The 18,561-nt window shown below is 40.9% G+C and overlaps 1 protein-coding gene across 1 annotated transcript; it reads left to right on the forward strand.

Moving 5' to 3' along the window:
- The first annotated feature begins 6,144 nt into the window (after positions 1–6,144).
- bambia (BMP and activin membrane-bound inhibitor (Xenopus laevis) homolog a) lies at positions 6,145–10,865 on the forward strand. The gene is made up of 3 exons (XM_042400234.1): positions 6,145–6,737; positions 8,586–8,870; positions 9,746–10,865. The coding sequence occupies exons 1-3, from the start codon at positions 6,662–6,664 to the stop codon at positions 10,162–10,164; spliced, it is 780 nt and encodes a 259-aa protein (XP_042256168.1). The 5' UTR covers positions 6,145–6,661; the 3' UTR covers positions 10,165–10,865.
- The last annotated feature ends 7,696 nt before the right edge of the window (positions 10,866–18,561 follow it).

The raw sequence follows: 18,561 nt of genomic DNA on the forward strand, positions 1-18,561 counted from the left end.
CAATTGAATTGTCAGTGTTTGGGTTGCTTTGGTCAGGTTTGCTACTTTAAGTGCCAACCATTTATCCATTAACTGTCTATCTACAAATAATGTATGTTTTCACTGTTATATTGGCTAACTATTTCGACTATTAATACATTACCTTAAGCTAACTATTTCAACTTTTCACAACAGCTAACATTACTTTGAACTCGACCATTTCCACTGTTAATATCCATTACTGCTAGCTAACTCAACTGTTGATCCATTACTTTTAGGCAACTATTTCAGCTTTGCATTACCTTCAGCTACTTCAACTGTCTTATTTTTAGCAAAACTGTTTCTTCCACCTATACATTATTTCAGCTGTTTCAACCAAACCATCTATCTATTACTTTTCGAAAACAATTTCAACTCTGCTTGCTTGCTAAATGGTTTTCATACACTTTCCATTGCAACATGATGACCAGTGCCTCGGGTTGATTGGCAGCAAGGGTCAGCATCACATCAGTTTTTTAGTTCTGTTTGGGCTGTTTATTTTCCTCCTTAACACAAGTATGTGGATATGTTATTTTAATCAAATCTGAATTTGTATTTTTTTAGTTTAAAGTTGGCAACTACAGAACTTAATACCCCCTGAGGTGCAAGCACCCCTGGTTGGGAATCACTGATCTAAGACTGACCCTGGAAAAAATGTCGTGGGAGAAAAAGTATGACAATTGACAAAACATGAGTCAGAACGTTGCAAGATTCAACCTGCATCGTTGAGCAATGAATGAAATATATTTTCAGAGGAAAAACAATCCAGTTTTTCTCAGCTGCTTTGAACTTTCAAATGAAAATGAAAATCTCAAATCTACAGTTCATTTCCTCACAATAGTTTACACATTTCAATGTACAAATAGTCATGCACTGTGAAAGCTTCTGTGACCAAAACAGATTACTGCTTCTCACCGTGCACATTTTGTAAATCCTCACATGCAAAATATTAAAACTGTCACAACCTTTCAAACATAAATGTATCAATAAGAATTAATTGCAGATTAATCTTAATTTAATGTAGTAACATGTGCATGCTTAAACTTTTGTGCAACTTGTCAAATTTAAGTTACAGGTGCAACTTCTCAGCAATTTCTGTTTTATATCACATCACTGTCACATAAAAAGTATGTGAGTAGGGGAAATACCACAAAGGCGGTTTTGCAGGACAAATGAAGTGTTGATTGCACTTAATATTTGAGAACTGCAACAGTGTTTCAAAACGTTGTGCTTCAGCAATTGAGAAAATGTTTGTATTTCTTCAATGTCCATCAACAGTTTACCTCTAGATCTCTACTGACCCCTGCTGGTGGTTTCATGTGTTGCGCTGCAGACTGTGGGAAGTCTGACCTCTGTTTAGTAGATTATTGTTATCAGATCAAAGATAACTGCTTCATCTTCCTGGTATGTCCTGCTCTAGTCTCAACTTGCAAAGCAACTTTTTCATGAGCATTCACAACAAGACATTTTGGACATGACTGAACTATAAGCCTCCAAGTTTTTGTTTTTTAGAGATTACATGGTTGGTTAGTATGTGAATGATCCTATCTGAAGGTGGAATGTATTTAAACTTCAGCACCTATTGTCAAAAAAGTGTCTGCTGTCAAGGCCCAAGGAGAGAGGGAAAAAGGCTTTTATCCTCTAACTGATCTAATTCAGACGATGGAGACAGCCAGTGAAATCCACTTACATTTTTTCTCAATTACTCAACCACATTTTACAGTTCTTAGAACATTAAGTGATACTATCACATCATTTTTTACTGGGCAACACTTTCTAATCATGCAGGACAACACTTTTGTCCTGCACACTCCCCTCATCCACTCTAAAACTTTAACTTCTGTCAAATGTAAATAAATTCATCAGTCAGTGCATCACTGCCATCACAACGACATTTCCCTTTATCATTGCTTAAACCAAGAGAGTCAAATGTCAAAAGAATTGTGTCAAAATGACAAGAGTTCACTGTGTTTCTGTATTTCATTTCTTACTGGGACACAGTAATCCAGTTAAAGTTCATCTGCAGTTTTTGCCACACAGCCTGATTACTGAAATGTATGAATCCTTTCTGTCTGAAAGGCTGACAGTTGCCTTCAGTTACTGGTCGTACCGTCACTGACCTGCAGAGGTCGGTAGCTGCATTAGCTTTTCTGTCTGAGGCTGTAGAGACTGCCTGCCTAAAACAATCTTGACACAAGGTCCTCTTACTAACTTTTTCTGGAGCGTTCAACTGCATCTCACAGTCGAGAGGCATTTGGTCAAACTCCATCTGCTGATGAAGACTGTAAGATGTGGGTGAAATGGTGAAACCTTGATTTAGGATTATTTTGTCAAATTCATATTTCCAAGGTAAAAAAAAGAACTTAAAGCTTGTTTATGCTGTTCCTTCCTCCAGAACTGTATTCTGTATTTGAAAACCGCTTGAAACTGCATTTAAGTGACTCTGTAAAACTGGACCTGCAGAATAAGAATAATCAGTTTATACTCTGCCATGTTGTCACTTAAATTACAAGTTCACATCACAGAAGCAGGGCTTAATCAGCTGCTGTGCAACACTCCTGATGATCAAACACAGATTATCTACAAAGTCTTATGTGGATAAGAGAACAGAGTGCTACTGAATTAATTCACAACATAAAACAAGTGGAAACACAAAGGCGGATGCCATCGGTTTCCTCTCTCAGAGCACTCAAGATAAAGTCTGCTTGAGCACTTTTGAATGCAGAGCCTGTAACCCAATCTTTAACATCAAAGCTGCTGTGAGCCATCTCCCTGCATGTCGGCTCTATGTATCCACATAATTGTTGAATCCCCAGCTCTGATGCAGAGAATATTTCTCCCATTATCTCCAGCAGAATAAAATAGATCACAGAGGACGGAGACAGCCTGCCTGTCTCTGGCTTCTTCACAGAGAAATCTCCAACCTTGATATGGCTCACATCAAAGAGAGGAGAGGAAGCCGGGAGGTGTTGGAGGAAGTCTGTCTGCCCTGGTGTGTGTCTTCATGTATCACGGAGAGTGCCAGTTTGAGGTTCAGATCTTCAAAGTGGGGATATTTGCACAAGGTACGGCCACTTTTGGTCTGTTAGGAGTGCTTCAAAAAGTTGGTTTGGAGCTGTTGGGTTAAATTTAGATTTCAGACTTGGTTTGGGTTGTCTACTATTTCAGGTAGACTTGACCTCCACTCCTCCCCTGCTTCTATCTCTATCGTCTTCCAAAGTCATCGTTGCCACAGCAGCAGGGGGGGCTTTTGTTAAGCAAAGCTCCTACTGTCTGTACCAGGTCACACCTACAAGTGTTGCCTAATGTGTGAAAGCAGACACGAGCTGTAGGGTGTAATCACTCTCTAAAAAGAGCACTTACATGAAACCCCTCCTGTGCTGAAAGCTTGTTGACGCTCATCCACTCAGCATGAAAAGACACACAGTTTTGTTTTCTTACTAGAAATATGCTTCCCAGTCTGGTAGCTTTGGCTCTGGAGGAGATTTCAACAAGTTTTCAGTGTGAGACGAAGTCATCATGTGAAATAAAATGTTTGTTACCACTTATGACCACTAGATGGTAATATTTGCCTATCATTTAAAAAGCAATGCACACTTTAAAGTGGAAATGTGCATTTCTGATCATATTTGGCTTAACAAACAAAATCTACTTTCACACTTGTGTCAAATATCTTAATGCGCTGATAACAGGAGCCACAGTATGCTCTGTGTTTAATAGTGGTTCCCAGTTGTATCTGTGCTTTCACTGACACTTTACATAGATACAGAATAACAGCCAGTATCACAGAAACTGATAAAGACCATAGGAAGTCATTTCTCATGAGAATGACCAATGATCCTCCAGCTTGTAAAACTAGTATTTCTCTCGACTTCAGCCCTTTTCATGCAGTATAGATAAACGATGTAACGCCAGTCCCGGACTGGCGCCTCTGTGGAATTGCAGATAATTACGGTAATTGCAGTGTGTAGTTTTCTGTGTTCCCTAAAGCAGTATCCTCATCCTGTTGTCTGTTAGGCACAATTAAGCCTGTGGATGCTTCATTTCTGCAGACATGAAGGTCTAAATGTAGTCAGACCGGGTCTTTCCTAATGACCCCCCAACCACCCCCTTCCCCCACCAGGATATATTATACTTAATTTATACTTTAACACTATTTTTCTCCCGCAGGTTTATATTTACTGTAAAAATAAGATCAAAAAATGATTGAGCAAACATGCAGAGTATAAAGTATTATGTTCTGGAAAGATTTTATGTTTTGAACCTGCAAAAAAAAAAAACAGTTGGCGCTGATAGAGATCGCGCGCGCACGTGTGTTTTGCATTGCGGATTGTTAAAGGGCAATTGTGTCAGTGCGCGCGCGCTGTGTGTGTGTGTGTGTGTGTGTGTGTGTGTGTGTGTGTGTGTGTGTGTGTGTGTGTGTGTGTGTCGCCTCTGTGGCGCCATGCGCCTTTTTGGATTGTTAATTTCTCTAAGCGGCTGTCCGCTCCTCCCTGCAGCAGCAGCAGCAGCAGCAGTCTGCAGCCTGGAGGAAGACGCGGCGTCAACCTGGCTGCCAGCAGAGATGACACTGCAGGTAGCTGCTACTGGCCACACTGCCCACACTTCATATAACAGTTACAGTATCAATTCAGTCAAATGTGATTAATGCACTCAAGGATGACGCATATAACTATATTTCAATGCAATTAATTATCCTGCCTGAATTCTTTCTATTTAGAGAATTATCTACATTCTGGGAAACTATTTTTTAGATGGCTTTGCATAATCCTCCTAGTTTAACATTTATTCCATAAAGCTATGCAATGTACAAAGTTACTAAAACAGAATAAGAGAAATTAGTGTTTTTTGTGCTGAGGACGTGCACGTCTTTCATTTTTGTCTGTAAAATAACTTTCTGTAGGATTTAAATTCACTGATTCTGTCTTTTCTATATATTTTTTAAAACATCTATATATGTATTTTTTTTTCAAAAAAATATATTTAGCTATATATGTTTTATTGCTTTTTTATATTTTGTTATTTTATTTTATATGTCTTTTATACATATATTTATTGACTGTTTTTACTGAAAGGGAGCCTCCCAGCCAAAGTATTTCACACTATTGTACTTGCAGCTTATAAACAGGGTTATGTATCTAAAACATGAGGGTGTAAATTACACATATGTTAGTACACATGTTAAAATTTCTTCATTTTGGATATTTCAATATGAAAACACTGAACTAACATTAATGTTAAAGTCCAGACTTTGTAACAGTGTAGTCAGGCGACAGTCTCAGGAACACAGTAGATATGTTAACCTGGTGGAGTGACTGCTGCTCGGACCAATGGCATCCAGTGCTGACATATGGAATATGGTATTATGGAAAAGAAGAGATTGGACTAACCTGAAGCATCAAACCAGAGAGTGACAGGCAGGGTAAGACCGGAACATGGACGACTTGGCCTAAAAGAATAAAAGCATGAAGTTGGTCAGTTCGGGGTAAAATGAACAATAAATGATCAGAATGAGTGGGATCGTCACAGAAATATTAAGTGAAACTACAGCAGTGACTTAAAGAGGTTAAAAGGTTAGTGACGCGAGCTTGTGGTGGTGAGGTGGTGAAAGTGAAGAAGCAGCGCTTGTCCCTCCCTTATTACCACCACTAAGGTGCCCTTAACCCCTAATAGCTCCAGTGGAGCTGCTCAGTGGCTGTCAGATCAGACTGTGGTTGTACTGGTGTGAATGTGTATAACTGTGTAAATGTGATCAGGGTGTTCTTCCTCTAAGTGAAACGTCCCTGAATAAATAAATAAATAATAAAAACGACTCGAAAACACCAAAACAATAGTCTACATTTCAAACAATAATATGTTAAAAGAGTAGCTGCTGTTTTACTGAGTTTTAATTTCATTTATTTTCTCTTTTGCTGTGTTTTGTAAAGCTGTGGTTCTCAATCTTTTTCACCACCTAGGACCTCTAAAGTGACACAAATCAACCCTACTTTGAGAACCACTGCTGTAAAGGACTTCCAGTTGCCTCTGTGAAAACCTGAAAACCTTATTTTGAAAAGCAGTACCGGATACTGTGCCTAACTGGTCTCTTGGAGATCTGACCAATCAGCTGTGAGTGGGCGGAGCGCTGACAGACCACAGCTATTTCTGCTGCTAAATCTCATCTGTCCGGAGTCTGTCTGCAGTCTTTGGAGAAGCGGGATTGTCCGACTTTTTCTAACATTTCTCCGTCCAGGAATACAAAAGTGATGCTTCTCCGTAGCCGGCAGCAAAGAGAAACAGAGGAGGACCAGCGGTGACAACTTTATCTTCTGTTTTACTCTCTTCCAAGGAGTGTATTTGTCTTTTTTTTCTCTTTCGGCTTGAAGAAGAAGACGCTGTGTTTTTGCGTCTCCGCTAATGTCGGACCGCTTTTAGAAACAAATTCGCTAACTTTTCTGTCTCCATGCCGGAGAGGAAACATTTCGGAGCTATTTTTTGCTACTTTTTGTTTCAGAAAGGATTGTGAGCTGTCGTTTTTCAGCACAGGAATGCCTCATTTTTAGCTCCATGTAAATCTCTTTTGTCGTCCAGCTCTTTGCCCAGCGGACTGTGCTGCTGCTGCTACTGGATATAAGAGGACTTTTTGCGCATTAATTTGGTGTAAATGGATCGCCAGTCCAGTTTCATTTCCATTTGGCTACAACTGGAACTCTGTGCCATGGCTGTTCTTCTTACTAAAGGTATAGACTTTGCTCTGCGTTCAGGTCTGCTTCAAATCAGGCAAAACAATATTTGGAAGTGATAAAACAAGCCCTGACTTCACCAGCACACTCCAGCGCCAGTGTTTCTCAAAACATAACTTTCAGCAAGAAAACAATGTAGCATTTAGCCCTTAAAATCTTATTTTTAGCAAATAAGGTAATAAATAGGGTTTAGATAATTCTTATTTGTATTAAAAACCGACTTGTTCAACAATATTTCTTGAATCAAAATCACCTTTAGTGACTCAGTGTTTGTTTAATTTCTCCTTGATTTCAACATGTTTTGTTTTCAAATCTAATTTTTAAATAACTGCATTATGAACTATTGAAATGATCTTAACCTTAATTATTCACCTTTTTAAAGAAACATTCTTCTTTGTTGTAGTCATATAGCCAAATTAATATCCCAACTCAGTGAAACATTCTTATTAATTCTCCTCCACACAATAATAGACAGACCTTATCTCATTTTGGTTGGTATGTTTTACTTGGATAACTCATGTTTAACTCAAGTTTTCAAGCTGCCATTCATACAAGACTGAGCAGGGCCAAAAAGCTTCAGTGCTTGGCCTGTTTCTGCCCCCCTCAGCCCACAGAGGGGCCTCTCCTTTCTAATGAAATATTCTCCAAATGACCTGCCTGGGCCCTGCAGCTCCAATCATTCACAGGGAAAACACTGATCTGATGAATGTGCTCCTGCACCCGAAAGTTGGTGCATTCAAAGAGACACCGGCACTGAGTTTGTCACAGTGACATGCAGTTACAGTCGTCTTTGACTGTAGCTGATGGAAACAAAAGCAAGTCTTTCTGTTTACTTTTTTATTGCTTTATTCCTGGAGCTGTTTTTCATATTTCCCCTTTAGGAATATATGCAAAATAGTCACCAACCCAATAAAGAACAGCACAGTAATCCCAAATATTACAATAAGTCTTCTGAAGAAAAAAAAGTCATCACAGGACTTAAAGCATGAATCACTCATAGCTCATAAATATGAGCTCTGAAGTTATGTTTTTGTTTTCGTTGGACAGGTCATTGGTCCAGATTTTCCTGCCATTTATGTTTTTGAAAAGTTTTTTTAAAAACAGGCCTCGGATGAGGTAATGAGTGGGCCCGTGTAGAAGCAGGCAGCCGTAATGATAAGGTTGCTGGAAGCTCTTTAGATGGGACCTCAGTGCACCCTGCCCCCCCAGGCAGTCCTGACCACAAGTAAAGCTTTGCGTGCAAACGGGGAAAAGGAGGCTCCTGCGCCGCGCTCCGGCCCCCCTCTTTACGAGTTTCCATTTGGGTTGAAAGAAATTGACTTTGGCAAACAAACCACTAATTATAAGCTACACGGTTCCTGTTTTGTAATACAGACAAAAGGGCCATTTGGCACAAGAAGCTCCTAAAATGAAGGCATATTTGCTGGATTGATGCAAAAAGTGGAATATTCCCATGATGTCTTTTAATGGCAGACTCAGAGGACACTCTGAGAACAAGACCTTCAAATGAATGTGCATTAGACCTCAGACTGCAAGATTAAGCCTGAGAACACCATCTGATAAGTGTTCTTGTTGTTGGACATGCTTCCATACTGTATCCAAGAAGATGACAAACACTGAGTCAAAGTGCCAAGAGTAAGAGAGCAGAGTAATAGTAACATCTTGATATTAATGACCCTGTCCCTGCCAAACATTCTGATTAACATGTTTAACTGCTAAGCTCAGCTTCAGGCCATGTTAAAGTCATCATATCAGCCAAAATGATGTATGTGTCAGGAAGAAAGTGTTGTTTCTAGGCTATAATCTCATTTTCACACTCTCTTTTCTGCCTCTGTGTACTTCCAGGAGAAATAAGGTGTTACTGTGACGCGCCGCACTGCGTTGCCACCGGATACATGTGCAAATCAGAACTGAACGCCTGCTTCACCAAGGTCCTGGACCCGCTCAACGCTAACTCTCCCCTGACCCACGGGTGTTTAGACCCCATCACCAACGCCGGCGACATCTGTAGCAGCCAGAGGGGCGCGGACGCCCTCAGCGGGGCCTCGCCCACAACGCTGGAGTGCTGCCACGATGACATGTGCAACTACAGAGGCCTGCACGACCTGGCACACACCAGGGACTCAACAGGTAAGAAGAAACATCACCGGCCTGATTCACTGGCTGTCAGGATATTTGTTTATTCACTGAAATTGAAATATGAAATTCTCTTTAGCTGGTTTTTAAAAATGATTGGACTCTCTGGGGGGAATTTTTACGACTCCTCCTCAGTAAATATTCAATATTTTCCTCTTTCCTGTTCCAGAAGCAATACATTGAGCTGTATGGTTCTTCAAACACTCTGCTGTTTATGGACATGTAGGCCACCCTTGCCCCCTCCTATTTTTTTTTTTACTTCCCAGCTTTACAGAACTTCAATTTGACTTTTAATGGGCTCCAGCTCTGTGCCTGGGAAGGCAGGGAGCAGCCAGTTTACCTTAAGCACTTGGAAAGAGATCAGATATATTCTTTTTTTTTTTTTTTTATTATGTGTGCACCATATAATTTCCCACTGAGTAGGAATCGGCCTTGTAGAATGAATATTCCCTGACATGCTGGGCAGGAACACTAGCTGTGGAGTTATGAAAAGGTGCCTAGAGAGACAGAGAGGAAGGGGACTTTGTGTTGTGACCCTGTCCAGTGCAGACTATAGTTTATTAGCTCAAATTAATTTCTGGCTCTCAGTTGGGACAAGGTGACTCATTTGTTTTTGGCCCTGCTGCCCTCTTTCACTTCCTCACTCTCGCCTGTCTGTCTTATTTTTTCTCTGTGTGGTTACTTTACTGGCATGATGAGAGCAGAGGCAGCTCTGTGAAAGCTTTTCATTAAGCTACAAACAGCAGTCAGAGATAATAACTTGTTTAAGAATATATACAATGGTACATAAATCTGTGTTTAATAATGTGGAGCAGTGGAAAACATCTGAGCGTGCAGTTAAACAGATGATTATCTCTCTGTGTGTGCAGATCATAGCCGGTACCCTCCGGAGAGCAACAACAGGAACCTGGTGACCCGGGTTCAGGAGCTGGCCTCAGCCAAGGAGGTGTGGTTCCGGGCGGCAGTGATCGCCGTGCCCATCGCCGGCGGCCTCATACTGGTGCTGCTCATCATGCTGGCGTTGCGAATGCTGCGCAGCGAGAACAAGCGGCTGCAGGACCAGCGGCAACAGATGCTGTCGAGGCTCCACTACAGCTTCCACGGCCACCACACCAAGAAGGGCCACGTGGCCAAGCTGGACCTGGAGTGCATGGTGCCCGTCACGGGCCACGAGAACTGCTGTCTGACCTGCGACAAGATGAGGCAGGCTGACCTTGGCAACGACAAGATCCTGTCTCTGGTGCACTGGGGGATGTACAGCGGCCACGGCAAGCTGGAGTTTGTATGACTTCCTGCTGGGAACTACGTGACTGTCACCTCCCCACAAACAGCCAGGACTGCTTCTCAATCGTTGGCCTTCGCTTTTTTACTTTAAAAGACATTCCCACATTTTGATCTGTTGGACTGTTGGGTTTGTGTTTTCAGTTTTTGTTTTTTTTTGTTTTTTCTTACCAGTGGCGAAAAAATACGAGACTGATCTCATGCCGTGTGGTTTTTGCTAGAGGAGCACTTTACTTGAAAATGAAAGGCAAGGCAACGAGGAGCTGTATTTAAACTTGAGAGGGCAGGCCTGAGGTGGAGTGAGAGCTCTGTCACTGCTCCTAAAGGATCCTGGACTTTTACACTGAGCGCTGAAGGATTCCAAATCTGTCTTATTTGCACATTTGTAAAAAAAAAAAAAAAAAAAAAAAAGTTGTCGTTGCTTAAAACAAGAATTTTACACTGACACCAGGGTACAAAAAAGGACTTGTTTGAGGAGTAAAAAAAAAAAAATCAGTGTTTGACTGTAGGTGTGCACACTCCTCTGTGTACGTTTCATGATTCAAGCTTATTGTAAAGATTTTAAATATATATATTTTTGTCTGACAAAACTGACCGGTGTGTGTGTCTTGTTCTGGGTGAATGTTCAACATCTCTCTCTGTGATCAGACTATAAGCTTGATTGTGAGTGTGAAAGAAAAACTTCCATTAAAAGTGACTTTTTATTTATTTGACGATTCACTTTTGTGTTTTTACTGTATATTTTTGCCTTTTTTTAAAACACCGAACAAGTGAAAATGTCCACTCCATGTGTTTTACAGCTGTCAGTGTTCAATGTTGTTAAAAACAGGGATACAGAGGTGTGAGACTGCCATTCTGCTTTAGCAGTGTGATGTTTCAAAGCTAGGTAGTGTGGCCTTGGCTAACTGTAAGTGTGTGTGTGTGTGTGTGTGTGGTGAACCTGACAGTAAGGCCTTGTTTTACAGTAGAGCTGCTACATCTGTCAGTCGTTCTTGAGCTCTCTCCAGAGGTCAGGGTTTCAGCTTCAAATAACATTTTTTTTCTCTCTCTCCCTCTCTCTTCCCCCTCCTCACTGCTTGGATTTATTCTGGAATTAGTAGCAATATTTATTTTACACTCACTCTAATGCCAGTAAGCACCTCCCTTATTCTGTGTTTCTGGATGTGAGTGAAAACACTGGCCCTCCTTTGTTAGGCAGGGTGTCTGAGGAGAGTTTTAATACCATTATGCTGTTAAGTCAGCGCTTTGGGGATAAACGCCTCTGTGTCTAGTGTACTAATTAGGAGTAGTAACACTTCTTGTTTTTGACGCTTTAAAAGATATGTTTAGCAATAATATATATGCCTCTTATTGTCAACAAATCCCACGCAAATACCAAAACCAATATGCTAATGTTTATTACTGGTGTATACAAAGTCTGATGTGTCATATTCCTTTGTGCTAGAGCTCAGTTGTTGTCACTATCACCATGAACATGGCCAATGAGTCAGTCCCACATACCTGCTATAGTAAATACTCACTAGTGCACCGAATGTGTATTCATCCACAAATGAAAATAGTAGTGTTTGAGTAACGGTTGTGAAAAACTACAGTTCCCAGCTGTTCAAGGAAATTACTGAGCCTTTTTTTTTTTTTTTTTTAATTTTGTGAGCCCTTTTTTAAAAGATGAACGTCTTCAGGAGGAACCAATAGGCTTCAGGCCTACAGTGGGGGAGTGGCAAAAGTATTGAGAGACATACTAACACGTTTATTTTGACAAAAATAAAATACCAGCTTTATCCTTTCACAAGCTTGCTTGTTTTTAAAGGGTTTATTTGCTCAGATTACTAAGTGGTATCAAGCCAAGCAGACACTTATTTGTCCAGGTTTTGAGATATCTGTCTCTGAGGTTTTGGCTTCCTCTCCAATACAGTGGAAGTAAACAGAATTCTTTTTGTGGAGTTATATTTGAAAATGACTCATCACACTCATCAAATCACATCACTGTAAGCAGTTTACTTTGGGACTATATCTTTTGTAGAAAATAGTTCCAATCAACACTGCTGACAGTGTTATTTTGATCTTAGTGAAATGACCTTTCAAGGATAAATGTTCTGCTGAAAAACTTCTTTTGCAAAACAATTTCTGTGCAATAATATCACAAGTAGTGCACTGCCACCAATTATGGGAACAAAATACTACAAGCTTTCTGGGGGAGACAGATACTTTCTGGCTGAATTCTTGCAAAATGTGTATGCAAACAGCAATAAGTAGAACGGTAAAAGCTTGATTTTGACAGTTTGTTTGGAGGTTGAGGTTAGGTTTCTGAGTTTCTCAACTCCAGCTGAATATTTACATTTCACAGAGTCCAAAAGTCAAAGTAATCATGACAGGGCTGCAACAGTCAGTGTTTTCTGGACCATGTGCGTCACACAAAGAGAGATGGGGACGCCCGGGTTGAAAAGTTCACACCCTACTGTCTCCTCAGTCACCATGGTAACACAAGTAAGTAGTTTAAAGTTGAGGTGCGCCTCACTGAAGAGTGTGTCTCTGTGCTGAGCGCTGACCCTTGTTTCTTTCCATTAGGAGGACAGGAAAACACTATTAGCAGCTAACCACTTAACGGCAGCTTGCATTAGCGAGGCTCAGCCAACGCTCAGGGCCTCCCCCAGGACTATTACCCTTGTAATAATAACAATGTCCTCTGCCTGGCCTGCCTAATGTGACTGCTGTTTTCTTTAGCCTGATTCCACTTTGCCGGCTCACCACTGGGTGTCAGGTGGCAGCCTGAAGGTGAGGAAATCATCTTTTAGCCCTAAAAAGTGAGTCCATGTTTTTATCTTAACGTGAGGAGAAATCAGTGATGTGTTTGCAAGGAGACACACTCCTCCTTTGTTCTGCGTCCGGCTGCTTTGCGCCTTAATTACATGCACACACCACCATCTAGACCACCACACACACACACACACAAACACACACACCACACCAGAGTCTTCTGCCGCAGCCAGGCCTACTCCCGACATCCAGCAGTCACAGTTCAGCTTCCACAATAGATGGAGCCAGCAGCGGCGGCACGGTCATTAGCATCGGCCATTTTGTGCAGCACTAGGCGGTCAAGCTGTTTGTATTCACATGCAAATTTAATGAGGTGGCCGACCGACCGCCATCAAAAGAACTCCAATTTGTTTTGAAACGACTTCATGCTGCCCCCCCCCCCCCCCCCCCCCCCTCCCCACCACCACCACAGTTTGCAAGTGGATTTGAAATCTCACTGACCACCACCTCCACCACCACTGCCTCCAACCTGCAGGCCCCAGTGTTCTCCAACCTCAGGTGGGTGACACTTCTGATGCTGGGTTAACAACGTGCAGCGATTTTAAGAGCAGGGGTGCCTCTGTTTCTCCCCTGCTAGTCTCACTATGATGCAGTAACAGTCCAGAGAGGCCCTGTACCCGCTATGGCTGCAGCGCCATGTGGAACAATATATGAAGTGTAAACACACATGGAACCTGTTAACACCTGCACACAGTAATGGATGCACACCTCCCACGGTAGTAACAGGCCTTTCTAAATCCTTGTATGTTTTTCTTGGTTTGCTTCCCTCCATGTCCTCACATTCACCTGAGCCAATGAAGGATTTTGCTTTGCTTTGATTTGATATAGTGCTGAAATGTTTAGTCGGTTAATCAATTTGTTGATCTTTTCATTGACATTTATCAAGCAAAAATGCCAAATCTCCAGCTTCTCATATGAGGATCGGCTGTTTTTCCTGTTTTCTAACATCATAAAGGCCTTAGAATGCTTCAGACAAAGTAGTTCATGTGTGTTGTGACCACTTGTAAAGGCAAAAAGCATGTACACCTTTTTTGAAAGGCCACACTTGAAATGTCTTTGTTGTCTCAACACAATAATCGGACGAGTGGGGATAACAGAGCGCACTTGACAACAAGTGATGGAAATAGTTGTGTGGAGAATGAATAAAAGAGAGCTAGCTTGAGAGAAAAGTTCAAACCCTGCCTGCTTTCAACCCACCACACACCTGACCAGTTTCTGCACAATCAAAACCCCACATTACCTTATACCTAATTACCTACCTAATTTTTATATCCAATGCCAGCACCTTAAAAAATTCTCACTATCTACAATTTCTGTGCATGACAGTTACAGTATTAACAATACAATTAAACAATACAGATAATTATTGTTACATAGAGAGAAACGATGCAGCAGTTGTATTGTTTATACTACGTGTAGCTGAATCTAATTCATTCATGGCCTTGCTTTTAAATACAGGTACAAACCAACTTAACAAGCAAACCTTAGGGAGAGATCCTGGTACAGTGAACTATGGTTAATGTATGATTACAATCAGGCAACAAAACTGAAAGTCTCCTGCATGAAAGTCAGACTTGCTACACGTCCATCCACCATCTGAACCGCCACACCCTCGTTTCCTGCGTCACTGCATGCAGGTCACACTACCGCCTGCACTGACACTGGATTTAAATCGTGAGGTTCGGAATCGTCCAATTTGGATGTGATTCCTGTTGGCGTGATTTGTCGGATTGTCTGTTTTGAAAAGTTCCCTAAGTTGTCTAATGCAGCCTCCTCTGATTCTGTTATTGTAAGGAGTTTCAAATGCCAACAAGAACTTCATTTCTTTTGTTTTGGCTTGTTGGTTGGACAAAACAAGCAATTTGAAGTTGTCACATTGAGGTCTGGGAAATTGTGATGGGAACTTTTTAAAAGACTATTTTTTTTGCATTTTATAGACTAAACAGGGAATTGACCAATCGAAGGATAAGAATAAGAATTAGAATTTTGACACACTATCGCAGCTTCCGTCAGGACCCCTGTGTGAAGCAGTTGTGGCCAAAATCATATCACTGATGCTTGAAGGCTGTTTACCAGTTCCCAACCACAAACAAATAGAGACATTCCAGAAAATAAACACAACTTGTGACAAAAAGACAAAAAAAAAAAATTAGGATTTTTAATTGATAAATCTGCATGACTGCAGAGACTAATCATCCTCTGTGGTGACAGACATCCGCTGGAATAAGACGTGATCTAAATATTTAGCCAATTCATTTCCTTCCAGTGGATAAAACTACAGCTTCAGTGCATGTCCTCATTTCCCCCCACCCCCCATCTAAACATTTACCCCAGTGTGCTGTTAACATTTAGATTTAAATCTGCCCCAAAAGAAAAATAATAATGTTGGGAATGTTTACAGGACGGACCGGGACTCTTTAAGCTAGATGTCACTGTCTGTAAATAGCAGAAAAGTTTTGTTATGTTCCAAAAAGAGAGATTTCCAGCAAAGACTAGCAAAAGTGCAAACAAAACAGCTCATATGCACACACTTGTATGCATGTGTACAGGCCTCTAGGCATCACATACACACAGTGTTGGTCCTCAGTGATGAGCTGTCAATGAAAGAGGACCTGTCAGGTGCAGGTCCACTTTCTCAGGAGCTTCATGGATGACGTGGTGATGCATGTCGTCCTCCTCTTGCAGCTAAGGGCACTTACTGGCCCCTATCTGTCAGGTGAGGCCTATGGGGCCCCTGAGGACAGATGGCAGAACAATTTGGCCCCCCTTCACTACCCTAAGAAGCTGACACTTTCTCCAACCGCTCAGCCACTCACACATGACATGAATAGGATCATGTACTGTACATGGGTGGTAGAATTCCTTGTGTGTATGTGTTTGTGTTTGAACTTGAAGTTGCTCATTAATACTACAGTAGTCCTTTAATCAAAGGATAATCCTGTTTATTTTCAACTTGCTTTTATTTCCTCAACCTTTCCTTCCTATTATGGTTTGCCACCATGTTGAGTCATTGACTATTTACTAAGTGAAATAATGTGGTATTTGATTTCAGACAGTGGTAGACAGGAGTAGCTAGCTTGCTAATTGAGCTAACATCGTCTTCTTTAGTCGGTTGGAAACGTTGTTTTAAAATGACTGACTTATTTTAAAATGAGAATCCTGTAAAAGGATGTTAAATATACAATTGAGGGCTACATACATGATGTACTAAAAGACTGAGGTTAAAGCTGCATGTCCTCACCAGTTGATGATCAATAGACAAGCAAATAAAGAAACATCATTGTTCTTGTATTCCAGAGTAGAGCTAGTCCTAGTTATTTAAGTATGAAGGAAAAATATAAGAACACACAGTAAGGAATACATGAACAGTTTTTTTTTAACATACATACACATGATGCCTGCAATCTAAAGCTACCATGGTAACATGAATGAACACTTAATAAACATTTATTAGCAGCAGGAGGATGGGCACCCAGAGGTGTGGCGACCTAAAGCTTGCGTGCATACTGAAGTCTGATGATAATGGCTCCCACAAAGCCATTTGGCTTGGCAGCAGGCCAGACCCGTCTACCTAACAGAGATGTGCACCTTGAGCTGGCAGCGTAGCCTCAGGACTTGATGCTAGCTGGCTGGCTCTGATGTGTGCTCATTGTGAATGTATATCCCAGGGATTACCGGGCTGAAAGCAGAGAGGCCTGTGTTTTTCTGACAATGTCTCTGTATGAACGAGGCTAAAACCACTATCTGAGTTTAGGAAGTGGTCTAAAATAACATGCGGTTGGTGAAACAGATTCTTCCAGACTTTACATTAGAGCTGCTGTTACAGCTGAAAGGTTTAACTCCATAATTCCATACTGATACATAAAGTTACACTGCAAGAGTCAAGTCAAACATTTAATTGTTACATTTACATTAATATAGGAAAAATAAGTCCATTTAAACCCAAGTAAATATTTATTTATTATTTAATTATTATTGGAAACTTTATTCTCTATATATGTTGAATTCTGTGCTTGCCTATAGACAGATTTCACATTTTTGCATTTTAGGTTGTCCTACTCTGAACTGAATAAAACACTCTTTTGGTTTTGATAGCAATTAATTGGAATTGATTAATTGTAGGTGTGAAAATTGAACTGCACTTTACCCATAAAAAGTCCCAAATCACATGCATTCCTTTTCAGGAACCTTTGTATGAGTTTACAGTTATATAGCATTCCTTCTTGAAGATATTATAGGCAACTATATGATCCGTAAAAATCAAGTATTGCCATTTTTTCTGGTATTTCAAGGTGAGACACACATTTCTTTGATTGAGCTTGAAAAGAAACCTGGCTATCATCTGATTTAAAATCTCAGGAATATAGAGAACCAATTAAAAAGACTCCGTTGTCCTGGGGCTGGTAGGGATTCAATGTCTGGCTCAAGGACTATTAAGTGGGGTAGTAACACAAGTTTGACTCCTGGTTTTCTGGTTGGTGGACAGTCTCTTAATCATCCGCTCCACTCGTGTTAGGATTTAAGATTTGCATATCTCATGTTCTCTTTAAGGAGAGGTGGTGAAGTTTTTTGGCTGTTGCCAACTTTACAGACATGAAGAGAGGTTTATCTACTCTAGTGCTACTCTAGTAAATTTAATTACAAGAATCCCACAGACTAAATACTTTGGGCTGACTGTATATCTATAGATATTTTATTGCTCCCTCTTCATCTAATGTTTATTCTGGCTTTTTCAAGTGAAGCCATACAACATGTGTCTGCGAGTGATAAAAGCAAGTGGAGCGCTAAAATCCCCTCCAACTGATAAAATGAATTTATCTATTTGTTTATGTTTGAGCGCTCGCTAACTGACACAACTACCACATGTTGAGTGTAGTGCCTCAGGCATGTAAAATACTGACATTTAGGAGCTGCTTCACACTGGTGAACACTGGATAATTATTATCTTGCTGGAGCACTTTGTGACATTTCCTTGGGAATATTTAAATACTGGAATTTGTTTTGGGGAAAATGCGTATATTAACCATGAGAAATCAGGAAAGACCAGTTCATAGTATGGTGCTGAGTGAGGCACCAGTACAGCAGAATGCATGAAAAATAAACATAGGCAGGTTTTGTTATGCACAAGTGAATTTTTAAAATTAAATGTGTGCTTCTGTTGACGGTTTGTGAATTTCAGTGGGAAATTACACAGAAACATCACCACCACCTCTCTGACCGGACAAGCCTTGTTCCCTTGGGGAATGACCGGATACTTATTAGCCAGTGATCCAGCACATGAGGCCCTTAACCTGCCCCCTGTAGCACAGACACTTAAGGGTCAACGCCTCCCCCATCAAGTCCTCATCTCCTTCCCCCAAAACATGCATACAGTACACCATATCAGACCAGAGAAATACTGTCAGTTTGAAAGGTTGATCTGATAGGGTCAAACTTTTAAGTTGTTTCATTTTTGGCAAATCATGTTAAACACAGAATGTAAACTCATCTGCTTTCAATGATTAGATGAGCCTCCATCTTCACTGTGAAAGCATAGATGACTGAGGTTGGACCGGCATGTTGGAGCTTTGATATGAGCAGATGTCATGGT

The sequence above is a fragment of the Thunnus maccoyii genome, chromosome 21 (assembly GCF_910596095.1).
Source record: "Thunnus maccoyii chromosome 21, fThuMac1.1, whole genome shotgun sequence".
Classification (NCBI taxonomy): Eukaryota; Metazoa; Chordata; class Actinopteri; order Scombriformes; family Scombridae; genus Thunnus; species Thunnus maccoyii.

What these genes read in the sequence shown, in the direction of transcription:
- bambia (XM_042400234.1), top strand. Translation starts at nt 6,662, where the DNA reads ATGGATCGCCAGTCCAGTTTCATTTCCATTTGGCTACAACTGGAACTC. An exon ending in GGCTGTTCTTCTTACTAAAG is followed by an intron (nt 6,738 to 8,585) that starts GTATAGACTTTG and finishes GTGTACTTCCAG; the next exon opens with GAGAAATAAGGTGTTACTGT. An exon ending in ACACACCAGGGACTCAACAG is followed by an intron (nt 8,871 to 9,745) that starts GTAAGAAGAAAC and finishes CTGTGTGTGCAG; the next exon opens with ATCATAGCCGGTACCCTCCG.